This window comes from Bos grunniens, chromosome 4, assembly GCF_055505025.1.
Source record: "Bos grunniens cultivar Pamir isolate PY7600 chromosome 4, Bosgru_T2T1.0, whole genome shotgun sequence".
NCBI classification, from domain to species: domain Eukaryota; kingdom Metazoa; phylum Chordata; class Mammalia; order Artiodactyla; family Bovidae; genus Bos; species Bos grunniens.
Window position 1 is genome coordinate 18,390,900 of NC_141168.1, and position 12,709 is coordinate 18,403,608.

General features: G+C 37.7%; 1 protein-coding gene across 1 annotated transcript in view; it reads right to left on the minus strand.

Moving 5' to 3' along the window:
* The window catches only part of AKR1D1 (aldo-keto reductase family 1 member D1), a 52,321-nt gene that overhangs the window by 9,759 nt on the left and 29,853 nt on the right, over positions 1-12,709 (minus strand). Inside the window, exons 5-7 of the mRNA XM_086395380.1 lie at positions 11,096-11,218; positions 2,425-2,534; positions 146-311 (exon numbers count right to left, since the gene is read on the minus strand). Coding sequence (XP_086251506.1) covers positions 146-311; positions 2,425-2,534; positions 11,096-11,218 — 399 coding nt within the window. The remainder of the gene's footprint in view (positions 1-145; positions 312-2,424; positions 2,535-11,095; positions 11,219-12,709) is intronic.

Below are 12,709 nucleotides of genomic sequence, written 5' to 3' on the forward strand. Positions count from 1 at the left end.
GGTGGAATGGGTTGAGGAGTTAGTATAAAATAACATATGAAGTCATTGCAGCTTTCTTATTGATCTGAACAGAAAATTCTCTTTAAAAAAAAAACAAAACAATACAAAACACTGGTTTTTACACTTCCAGAAGCAATTCTCTTACTTGAAAGTTTTCTTTGATCCTTTCAGGGTTAAAGCTTTTAGGAATGACAACCACTCCTCGCTGGATGTTGAAACGCAGAACAACTTGAGCTGCTGTTTTATTGTACTTTTTCCCCAGTGCATTTAGAAATGGATCCTTTAGCAAAGGTGGGGAAGAGACATTCACCCTTAAAAAAAAAAAAAAGAATTCAAGACATGTATCATATTTAGGCTGAGTAATGAAATTAAAAGATGCTTACTCCTTGGAAGGAAAGTTATGACCAACCTAGACAGCATATTAAAAAGCAGAGACATCACTTTGTCAACAAAGATCCATCTAGTTAAGACTATGGTTTTTCTAGTAGTCATGTATGGATGTGAGAGTTGGACTATAAAGAAAGCTGAGTGCAGAAGAATTGATGCTTTCAAAATGGGGTGTTGGAGAAGACTCTTGAGAGTCCCTTGGACTGCAAGGAGATCCAACCAGTCCATGCTAAAGGAGATCAGTCGTGGGTGTTCACTGGAAGGACTGATGTTGAAGCTGAAACTCCAATACTTTGGCCACCTGATGCGAAGAGTTGACTCATTTTAAAAGACCCTGATGTTGGGAATGACTGAAGGCAGGAGGAGAAGGAGACAACAGAGGATGAGATGGCATCACTGACTCAATGGACGTGAGTTTGGGTGGACTCCGGGAGTTGGTGATGGACAGGGAGGCCTGGCATGCTGTGGTTCATGGGGTCGCAAAGAGTCAGACACAACTGAATGACTGAATTGAACTGAACTGAATGAGAACCCGTGGTTAACCAATCACCCTCCTCCTCTGACAATCCCCCCACCTTCACCTGGTAACCTATCCAAAACACTCAGGTCATCTGTAACCAAGTTCTCTGAATGCAGAGTATTCAGAAGACTAGTGGTTAGTATGGGAAGATCAAGACAGGCAGATTCATAGACCTGCCTCTTCCAGAGTGCTCAGTCATGTTCAACTTTTTGAGGCCCCTTAGACTGTAGCCTACCAGGCTCCTCTGTCCATGGAATTTCCCAGGCAGGAATACTGGAGTAGGTTGCCATTTCCTCCTCTAGGGGATCTTCCTGACCCAAGGACTGAATCCACATCTCATGCATCTTCTGCATTGGCAGGCAGTTCTTTATTACTAGCACCACCTGGGTATCCCACTCTTCCAGAGGGTAACTAATACTAATATTTCTTTGGCGGATCTTATAGAGAGAATGGAGTTGGAAGTAGGCACACAGGGAAAGGCAAGAAAACTGAAGGAGAAGCAGAGGCACAACTCTTAAAATCAGAGTGGAAATTTTCCTACTTAAGTCTGTGGAAGAGATCACAGTAGAAGTATTGCCACTGAATACAGAGATTCAAAAAATTCAAAAATTTGAGAATATGGCTGAATATTACTCTGGCAGGTAATAATCAAGGTACTGGTAGGCAATTTCATAGGTAGAGTCTAAGTGATTATTACACTTCAATGAGGAAGGTTTTGTTAGCTGTAATTTGTATATGTGAAGAATGACTTGAAGAGATTGTTACTTCCTTAAGATCACACAGATGAATAGTCATTTCAGTCAAGCAATTTACATTAGCCTAATACTCCAAAGGAAATATACTTACTGAGGAGACAGACTGCATTACTTACTGTCAGGAAGCATTTAACAGGAGGCTTCCTGTGTACTGTTTTGGATCTGTCAGGAATCCTCTGTTCCTTATTAATTAAGAGGAGAGGCAAGCCTCTCCTGGGGCTGAGGAATCCAGGCATTTCCTTTGTTAGTTTTTCAATACGGTGATAAGTACCCTCTTCCTTCTTATGAACCATACAGTGAAAGTGATTGTTTACAACTCTCTCTCTCTTTAATGTGGATTGCCTATGTTTTGTAAGTCTGGAATTTTAATCTTTATCTTTGTTGAGAATAATTACCTTGTAAGACAGTGTATATGCCCACACCATGTTGATTAAAACACCTTTGTTCCATCAGAGCTTTGGTCCCCATGTCTTGCTTTCTCTCTCTGTCTCTCTCAGGCTAATCCTTTGGAGTCCAGAGATGCATCATGCTCATTCTCCTGCCCAGGCTTCTAAGACCCTCTTGAGAAGGCGCACTGTGCCTTCACCCTGCTCGAGAGGGTGTCAGGTGCCTTCGTGAGTGACGCAAGCCCTGTGTCAAAGGGCTTTATTGGTTTTCTGCATAAACCAAGGAATATCAGCCTCTTTCTCTCTCTCTTTTCCTTTCTTATCATCGACTCCGGACCACCAGGTTCCGGTCCATTAAAGGACCACAACAACTTACCAGGATGGATTTCTACAGGTTCCCAAAGGGCTGTATGCAACAATGACAATGTCATGTTGTTGGCAAAATTTCAAGAGTTTTGGCTGGGTGAAATATGGATGGCACTCAACCTATGTGGTTGGAGAGCAGAGCACAAAATTAAGGACTTGTGGATGAATGCAATTTTATATAGATTTTAATAATTCAACAAAATCGGTTGCAAAGTAGTATGGATAGTGAGGCAAATCTTAAATATTTTTCCCAAAAAAGAAGTTTACATTGTTTATATATGAGTGAGGTGAAGGAAGACAAGATTAGTGAGGTCACTATCTATGGGTTAATCCTAAAATAACTGGGAAACAAATTCAATTTTTACAGCTATCATTCTTTAAAGCTATAAGTGAATGGACTTGGTTCCTTATAGTAAATATTCTAGCAAATACAATTTTCCATAACAGACACATAGTCTCAAGTTCACATTACAGTCTTGGTAAATAGAAGTGACATGTTGCAAAAGCCCTCTATCCCTCACTATCATTTAAGAACATTTTCACAAGAGTAGAGTGTGTATAAAATAAATTTAGAGATGCATTTTGTCTTCTTGGTGGAGAGTTCTTTACAGCACTAAATGTAGACCTACTTTCATTTCCTGTATCTTATTGACAACATTCCTGCACTAAAAACACTTGTGTCAACAAAAGTTCTTCTCTAAGCTTCTTCTTAAACACTATGGTAGCTTTTGACCTATTAATTTCTTTTCTTTTTAATTAAAATCAACCAAGGCTTAATTAAAAATTTTAAGTATATAATTATGATTTTCACTACCTGGAATATTAAATACTTGACAAGTTACATTTCTAGAAGGCACAAGAAAATGCTATTGATAAAGTAGAAAGGTAAACCAGAGGTCTTAGAGGTGAGTCTTTTTTCCTTTATCTAATTTGACAACCTTTTTTTTAACTCCCTATCAGTTTCTCCTATTTCTTCTCTTTCCCCTTTGTTGTTGTTCAGTCACTAAGTTGTGTCCAACTCTTTGTGCAGACCCCATGGACTGCAGCATGCCAAGCTTCCCTGTCCTTCACTATCTCCCAGAGTTTGCTCAAATTCATGTCCATTGAATCGGTGATGCTGTCTAACCATCTCATCCTCTGTTGCACTCTTCTCCTCCTGCTCTTAATCTTTCCCAGAATCAGGGTCTTTTCCAATGAGTCGGCTCTTCCCATTGGGTAGCCAAAGTATTGGACTTTCATCTTCAGCATCAGTCCTTCCAATGACTATTCAGGGTTGATTTCCTCTAGGATTGGCTGGTTTGATCTCTTTGCTGTTGTCAGGACTCTCAAGAATCTTCTCCAGCACCACAATTCAAAATAATCAATTCTTTGGCACTTGCCATCTTTATGGTCCAACTCTCACATCCATACACAACTACTGGAAAAACCATAGCTTTGACTATACAGATCTTTATCAGTAGTGATGTCTCTGCTTTTAAATATGCTATCTAAGTTTATCATAACTTTCTCTTCAAGAAGGAAGCTTCTTTTAATTTCATGGCTGTAGTCACTGTCCACAGTGACTTTGGAGCCCAAGAAAACTGCTTCAAATTTTTACCCTTCTATTTGTCAGGAAGTGATGGGATTGGATTGCATGACCTTGGTTTTACTAATGTTGAGTTTGCCCCCTCATTATCTTGACCTCTCCTTTTCCCTAAGACACTCTTTGGGAATATTTTTTCATTCTAAAAAGTGACACATAGTGTCCATAGTACAGTAGACCCTAGGTATCTATGTAGGATTGGTTCCAGAACACCCCTCAGCAAACACCAAAATCCTCAGATGCTCAAGTCCATTCTGTGAAATGGTGTACTACAGTGGGTCCTCCATATTTGCACCCAGGGATATGAAGGGTGGTCTGTTTCCTTCCCTTATCCTCTTCCACTCCTAGCATCACTCTCCCCCTTTAATATCTTTCCCATTTTTCATCTTATTGTCACACTAATGTTTCCAAACACATTTTAAATCATGTCACTCCATTGCTCAAAGACTAAGTATGAATTCCTTAATTTCATCCCTGCCTGATTGTTCCAAACACATTTAGTTTTCCCCATAGAGACTCCTTTCTAATCAGGTTGGAGTCCTGTTACCTGTCTTTGGCCTAAATAAGTATATTCACATGTGTATATAAGCATATGTATTTACAACAGTCTTTGGAAATTCTGTAGTTTTAGATAGATATCAGAATCTTGCAAGGTAAAGATAAGAAGCTGGACAGAATCCATGAAGGAAAATAGCAAAAGTCCTTTCATTAATTAACCCCAACCTCTTCTGTCTTTCCATGAAAAACTGCACTGAATTTTCTCTTCATTGTGGAAGACACTCAACAAATATTTATTAATTTCTGTGTCAGGACATTTGTGACTTAGGCACAGTGAATAAGATCAGGAAAAATGGAAGAATTTGGAAATTTTCCTTACTACTTCCTTTCTCCCTTCCTTCCCTCCATCCTTCCTTACCTCCCTTCTTTCCTTTGTTCCTAGAGTTATGTGTTGGAACTGTGTATGAAATGAAACCGCTTGAGAGAGATCCACAGTTCCCTTCGAATTGGACTGGGAGAGCACTGCTTGACCCTAGGAAGACTTTCAGACTGTCTAAGCCAGGGGCAGAGCCCAGAGGGATGTTACTCCAGATGAATGCCACAGTGAGTACTAAGGAAACTTGGATTGCTCAGGCTCTGAGAATGAGTACTGAGTGAGCTTATATTTTGTGTCAGTTTGTTCATGAAATCAATGAAAAGTACAAATATTTGCAAACTTTATGTTAGATTTGGACTGGTGGGAAAATTCTCTGGAGCAGGAAATAGCAACAGATTCCAGTATTCTTGCTGGGATAATCCCATGGATAGAGGAGCCTGGCAGGCTACAGTCCTTGGGGTCTCAAAAGAGTTGGAGGCAACTCAGCCACTCAACAATAACAGTATCGGGAAAGTTAGTTATGAAATACGTTAATTTTGAATTATGCAAGACCTTCGGATATGTATCCCTTGTATATGAAATGTGTCCACTCTGTCCCCATGGACTATAGCCCGTCAGGCTCCTCTGTCTATGGAATTTTCCAGGCAAGAATACTGGAGTGCATTGCCATTTCTCTTAATCTTCTTAGAGAAGATTCCTTCTCCAAGGGGTCTTCCCAACCCAGGGATCAAACTCGTGTCTCCTATAGCTCTGCATTGATAGGAAGATTCTTTACCACTGAGCCATCTGGGAAGCCCAAGGCCTGCATTATGCACATTGTATTCCTGGGTTGAAAGCTGCTCATTTTGTATCTCTGGAGAAGAGACAGTTCTACCAGGGCACAGGTTGATGCTGGGGGCCAGGGGACCTGCATTCTGATTTGTGCCAGCTCTATTCATATGTTCTGTGCTAATATTTGACATATTCAAACAGCACAGAACACATGAATAGGTTCAGGCTATGATCTTCCTAACCCACTCCGGTGTTCTTGCCAGGAGAATCCCAGGGATGGGGGAGCCTGGTGGGCTGCCGTCTATGGGGTCGCACAGAGTCGGACACGACTGAAGCGACTTAGCAGCAGTAGCAGCAGCAGCATGATCTTCCTACACACCTTGCTTCTCTTTCAGGAAACATTTGTGAAGTTAATCAACAGTCTCATGCTGACAGATCAATGTATTTCCTGCTTGGCATGAGGAAACACACTGTCAAATTTTCATTCTTTTCCATTCTCAGGTCAAAAGTCACCACCTGTCTCTGTGCATTTATAAGAAGAAAGCTGCTTGTCATTTCAACATTTTTATAACAAAATATTGTTCTTAGGGATGCAGGAAGTATATGCTGCAGAGGGGATTGGTTAGAAATAAAGGATTGGATTGAGATCAGTGAGGGAGACAAAGTTTGTTGCTCTCTGTTCCTGACAGCTTCAGGTACAGCACTAGCTGAAGTGTCAGTTTGACAGTGCTACTTCTAAATATGGCAAGACTTCTATTTAGCTGTGGGTTACTGTCATGATGTAGGTGATAATTCATTTTTCTGTTATGAACTATTCTGAGTTTCTAAAAACAATGAATTCAACCAACAAGTCCACCATCATCCCAACATGTGAATATTTACCATATTCAAGAACATTTTTCAGTGCAGCTTCTCAAGGTTTTATGAAGTAGAGGGAAGAGGATATCATTTCCCCATTTAATAAAGTAGATTATAGTATTTTGTTGTGATTATAAGAGTAATATACACTCACTGCAGAAGACTTGAAAATACAGAAAAGTATAAAGAGGAGAACAGAATTTACTTGTAAAATTCACAGCCAGAGATAGCCACAGTTAGCATTTGAATATATTTCTTTCCAATATTTGTACTTTTTAAATAATATAATCACCTTCATACTGTGATACATTTTGCATCCTGGTCTTTCCACTTAGTATCATGGCCATGTCTCTTTTCCTCAAAAGTGATTCAACAACATCTTTTGTTGAGAGCTTACGTATTACGAATGTTCTAAAATTTATTTAAACATTCCCTGAATTTTTCATATTTATGTTGTTTCCTTTTTTTTTTTTTTGCCATGATAAACAGTGCTGTGATAAACAGACACATGGGTGTTCTGATTCCCCACCCCACCCCCACACACACACAGGGATAGATTCCTAGAACTTGAAAACTGAACATTTTTTAAGGCTCCTGCTACTTCTTGCAAAATTTCTTTTCAGTAAAGTTGAATCAGTTTACCAGTATTCCATCACTTGCTTACATGGAACATAATACTAAAAAATAAAACAAAAACTTTGTGAATTTGATACATAATACAAAATTTCACTTAAATTTAAATTTCTGTAATTACTAGTGCAGCTAAACATTTTTCATATGTTTACCAGTCTTGCAAATTGTCACCTGTGAATTTCTGTTCATTTCTTTTGAGCCATAGTATTTTTTCTCATTGATTTTTTTCATTGATATTTTTTAGGTTTTTAACTCATATGGATATGACCTCCTCTTACTATTATATATATTTTCAGTTCTCAAGCAATTAATTTTCAGCAAGAATACTTAAAAAAATAATTTTTTAATTGAAGGACAATTGCTTTATAGAATTTTGTTGTTTTCTGTCAAACCTTAACATGAATCAGGCATAGGTATACATATATCCCCTCCCTGTTGAAACTCTCTCCCATCTTCTTCCCCATCCCACACCTCCAGATTGATACAGAGCCCCTGTTTGAGTTTCCTGAATGATACAGCAAATTCTCATTGGCTATCTATTTTACATATGGTAATGTAAGTTTCCATGTTACTCTCTCCATACATCTCACCCTCTCCTTCCCTCTTCCTGTGTCTGTAAGTCTGTTCTCTATGTCTGTTTCTCTATTGCTGCCCTGCAAATAAATTCTTTGGTACCATCTTTCTAGTTTCTGTATATATGCATTAGTATATGATATTTATCTTTCTCTTTTTTGACTCACTTCACTCTGTATAATAGGCTCTAGGTTCATCCACCTCTTTAGAACTGACTCAAATGCATTCTTTTTTATGGCTAATATTCCATTGTGTATATGTACCACAACTTCCTTATCCATTCATCTGTCGATGGACATCTAGGTTGCTTCCATGTTCTAGCTATTGTAAACAGTGCTGCAATGAACACTGGGGTACATGTATCTTTTTCAATTTTGGTTTCCTCAGGATATATGCCTTGGAGTGAGATTGTTGGGTCATATGGTGGTTTTATTCCTAATTTTTTAAGGATTCTCCATACCATCTTCCATAGTGGCTATATCAATTTACATTCCCACCAATAGTGTAAGAGCATTCCCTTTTCTCCACACCCTCTCCAGCATTTATTGTTTGTAGACTTCTTGATGATGGCCATTCTGACTGGTGGCAGTTGATAGCTCTTGTAGTTTTGATTTGCATTTCTCTAATAATGATCGATGTTGAGCATCTTTTCATGGGTTTGTTAGCCATCTGTATGTCTTCTTTGGAGAAATGTATGTTTAGGTCTTTCCCCCACTTTTTGATTAGGTTATTTGTTTTTCTAGTATTGAGTTGTGTATGAACTGCTTGTATATTTTGAAAATTCATCCTTTGTCAGTTGTTTCATTTGCTATTATTTTCTTCTATTCTGTGCATTGTCTTTTCACCTTGCTTATAGTTTCCTTTGCTGTGCAAAAGCTTTTAAGTTTAATCAGATTCCACTTGTTTACTTTTGTTTTTATTTCCATTACTCTAGGATATGGGTCATAGAGGATCTTGCTTTGATTTATGTCCTCCAATGTTCTACCTATGTTTTCCTCTAAGAGCTTTAGAGTTTCTGGTCTTATATTTAGGTCTTCAGTCCATGTTGAGTTTATCTTTGTGTATGGTGTTGAGAAGTGTTCCTAATTTCATTCTTTTACATGTAGCTGTCCAGTTTTCCTAGCACCACTTATTGAAGAGGCTGTTTTTGTACATTGTTTCCCCATTGTATATTTTTGCCTCCTTTGTAAAAAAATAAGGTACCCATAGGTGTGTTGCCTTATTTCTGGACTTTCTATCTTGTTCCATTGGTCTATATTTCTGTTTTTGTGTCTGTACCATACTGTCTTGATGACTGTAGCTTTGTAGTATAATCTGAAATCAGGAAGGTTGATTCCTCCAGCTCCATTATTCTTTCTCAAGACTACTTTGGCTATTCGGGGTCTTTTGTGTTTCCATATGAATTGTGAATTTTTTTATTCTAGTTCTCTGAAAAATGCTATTGGCAATTTGATAGGGATAGCATTGAATCTGTAGATTGCACTTGATAGTATACTCATTTTCACAATATTGATTCTTCCTACCCAAGAACATGGACTATATCTCCACCCGTTTATGTCATCTTTGATTTCTTTCATCAGTGTCTTATAGTTTTCTGTATACAGTTCTTTTGTCTCCTTAGGTTTATTCCTAGATTTTGTTCTTTTTGTTGCAATGGTGAATGGGATTGTTTACTCAATTTTTCTTTCTGGTTTTTCATTGTTAGTATATGGGAATGCAAGTGATTTCAGTGTATTGATTTTGTATCCTGCGAGTTTGCTAAATTCATTGATTAGCTTTAGTAATTTTCTGATAGTATCTTTAGGGTTTTCTATGTATAGTATCATGTCATCTGCAAACAGTGAAAGCTTTACTTCTTTTTTGATCTGTATTCCTTTTATTTCTTTTTCTTCTCTGATTGCTATAACTAGGACTTCCAAAACTATGTTGAATAATAGTGGTGAGAGTGGACACCTTTGCCTTGTTCCTAATCTTAATTTTTCACCATTGAGAATAATGTTTGCTGTGGGCTTATCATATATGGCCTTTACTATGTTGAAGTAGGTTCCTCTGTGCCCATTTTTTTGAAGAGTTTTAATCATAAATGGGTACTGAATTTTGTCAAAGGCTTTTTCTGCATCTATTGAGATTACCATATGGTTTTTATCTTTTTAGTTTGTTAATATAGTGTATCACATTGATTTACATATATTGAAGAATCCTTATTATATTTTTAAAATATAATCATCTAATTTTCTTTGCTCTTTGCTTTTAATATTTTTAGGATTTAACACTTTTATACTATTACATGTATTAGTATTCTTTATAATTTCCCCATGACTTCCCTTTCTATCCATAGCTCCAGATAACTAAAATTCTTTTGTAGTATTCACAAATAATTTCTTACTTTGTCTCTAGCTCCTGCTCAAAGAGACACTTTGAAGTATAACATGAAGCAAAGATCTATATTTGTTATTGTACAACTATCAATTTTCCCCACACTATTTACTGAAAAATAAATTCCTTTTCATTAGTTTACATTAGGCTTTTATTTTATTTGAGATTGTATCTAAGATATTTCTTATTTATTTTATTTTTGACTGTTCTAGGTCTCCATTGCTGCACAGACTTTCCCTATTTGGGGTGAATGGGAGCTACTCTTTGTTGCGATGCACAGGCTTCTCATTGCAGTGGCTTCTCTTGTTGCAGAGCAGGGGCCCTAGGTGCGAGGGATTCAGTAGTTGGGGGGCATAGGCTTAGTTGTTCCAAGGCATGTGGAATCTTCCCAGACCAGGGATTAAACCCATGAATTCTGCATTGGCAGGTGGATTGTTAACCACTGAACAACCAGGGAAGCCCAATATCTCTTATTTTCTATTTATTTGTAGGTTTTCCTTGGGTTAATCTTGCATGTGTGCATACTCAGTTGCTCAGTCATGTCCAACTCTTTGCAACTCAATGGACCATAGTCCACCAGGCTCCTTTGTCCATGAAAACTTTCCAGGTAAGAACAGTGGAGTGGGTTGCCAATCACTTCTCCCAGGGATCTTCCTCACCCAGGGATCAAACCCAAATCTCTTGCATTGGCAGTGGATTCTTTACCACTGTGCCATTTGCACTAATCTTACATTATTTTAAATACTGTGGATGTCAATATCTGGTAGGTTTTTTTCCCACTCAATAGTTTTCTTCAGAAAATTTTGGGTTACTTTTCCCTGGACTTGAAGTTTCTAATCTTGCTTATTAAGAGACATAAACTGACTTGCCCAGGACGTAATGATGAGATATGTATGTAAAGTGACCTCAAGGCTTTCTGACTCCTAATCCAGGATTCCTCTGTTAAGTAATGGATTCTTTCACATTCCCAACCCCTACACCCCCCTCACCTCCCTTCCCTTGTCAGTGCCATACCTGGTTGCTGACTGGCTTATACTTAAGCCCTGGTTTGTTCAGAATGAGTTCCAGCTGCCTACGGTTAAAATTGGATACTCCAAGGGACTTCACCAAGCCAGCATCTTTGCAGGCTTCCAAAGCCTGTAGGATAAAAGCCAGTGGGTCAAGAAAAAAAGCCTCAACACAAGCAAGAATAAACATTTATAAGGGTGACTGTGAATTCTTTAAAAAGGAAAGTCCCTGGGTATGTTAATAAGCATTATGTGAACTAAAGAAAAGTGGAGGAAATAGGAATTCTGTAAATGAATGATTTGAGGGAATTGTTTATCATACTCTCCCCTTGTATTTTCATAATGTATAAATGTGAAAGTGATAGTTTCTCAGTATCTGACTCTTTGTGACCCCATGGACTGTAGCTCACCAGGCTCCATTGTTCCTGGAATTCTCTAGGCAAGAATGCTGGAGTGGGTTGCCATTCCTTCTCCAGGGGATCTTCCCAACCCAGGGATCAAACCCAGGTCTCCTGCACTGCAGGCAGATTCTTTACCATCTGAGCCACCAGGGAAGCCCTTCATAACATATACCAGCACAATAATAATGATCTTATTTCTTAAAATCTGTTGAGGTTTTCTTTTTGGTATAGTACCTGAAAATTTTATGTATCTGGTATGTGTGGAAGATGTATTTTCTCCTATTTTTGGATACAGGTCTTGCTTGTCTCTTTCACATACATACATTATTTAGAAGATTAAAAGTCAAGCTTTTCCTGTCTTTTCAATAATTTAAAGGAATATATCAGAAATCTCCCATTGTAACAGTGCATTTACCAATGTCTTTCTGTATTCTATCAGTTTTTGCTGTTTATATTTTGAATATATTTTATTTGATATGTATGTGTTTAAAATTATATATCTTCTTAGAAAATTAAATCTTTATCATTATGGTTTTTGCACTTCCCTATACATTTTTTTTTTTTTTTTTTTTGGCTACACCAGGTCTTAATTGTGGCACATAGCCTCTTTGGTCTTCCCTGAAGCATGTGGGATTTTTTTCAGCTGGAGGCATGTTACCTCTTCAGTTGCTGCATGCTGGATTTGATAACAATCAAATCCAGGGGGTGCTGGGTCTTAGTCAGTGGACCACCAGGGAAGTACCTCCCTATATATTTTAGAGTCAGCTTTTCAATTTCTTTTGGGATTTTTATTGGGATTGCATTGAATCTATCCATGAATTTGGAGAGAATTAACAACTTATCTGTATTCAGTCTTTCTGTCAAAGAACATGATATAGCTCTCCTTTTATTTAGATTTTAAAAATCTTCTCAGTAAAATACTGTAATTTTAACTGTTTAAGTCTTGCATAGATTGTGTTAAATTTATCTCTAAATATTTAATATTGTTTTTTTACAAATTCCACTTTCCTGTGGTACATATATACAATGGAATATTACTCAGCCACAAAAAAGGAACACATTTGAGTCAGTGCTGATGAGATGGATGAACCTAGAGCCTATTATACAAAGTGAAATAAGTCAGAAAGAGAAAATAATCATCATATACTAACACATTTATGGAATCTAGAAAGATGATACTGATGAACCTATTTGGAGAGCAGCAATGGAGACACAGACAT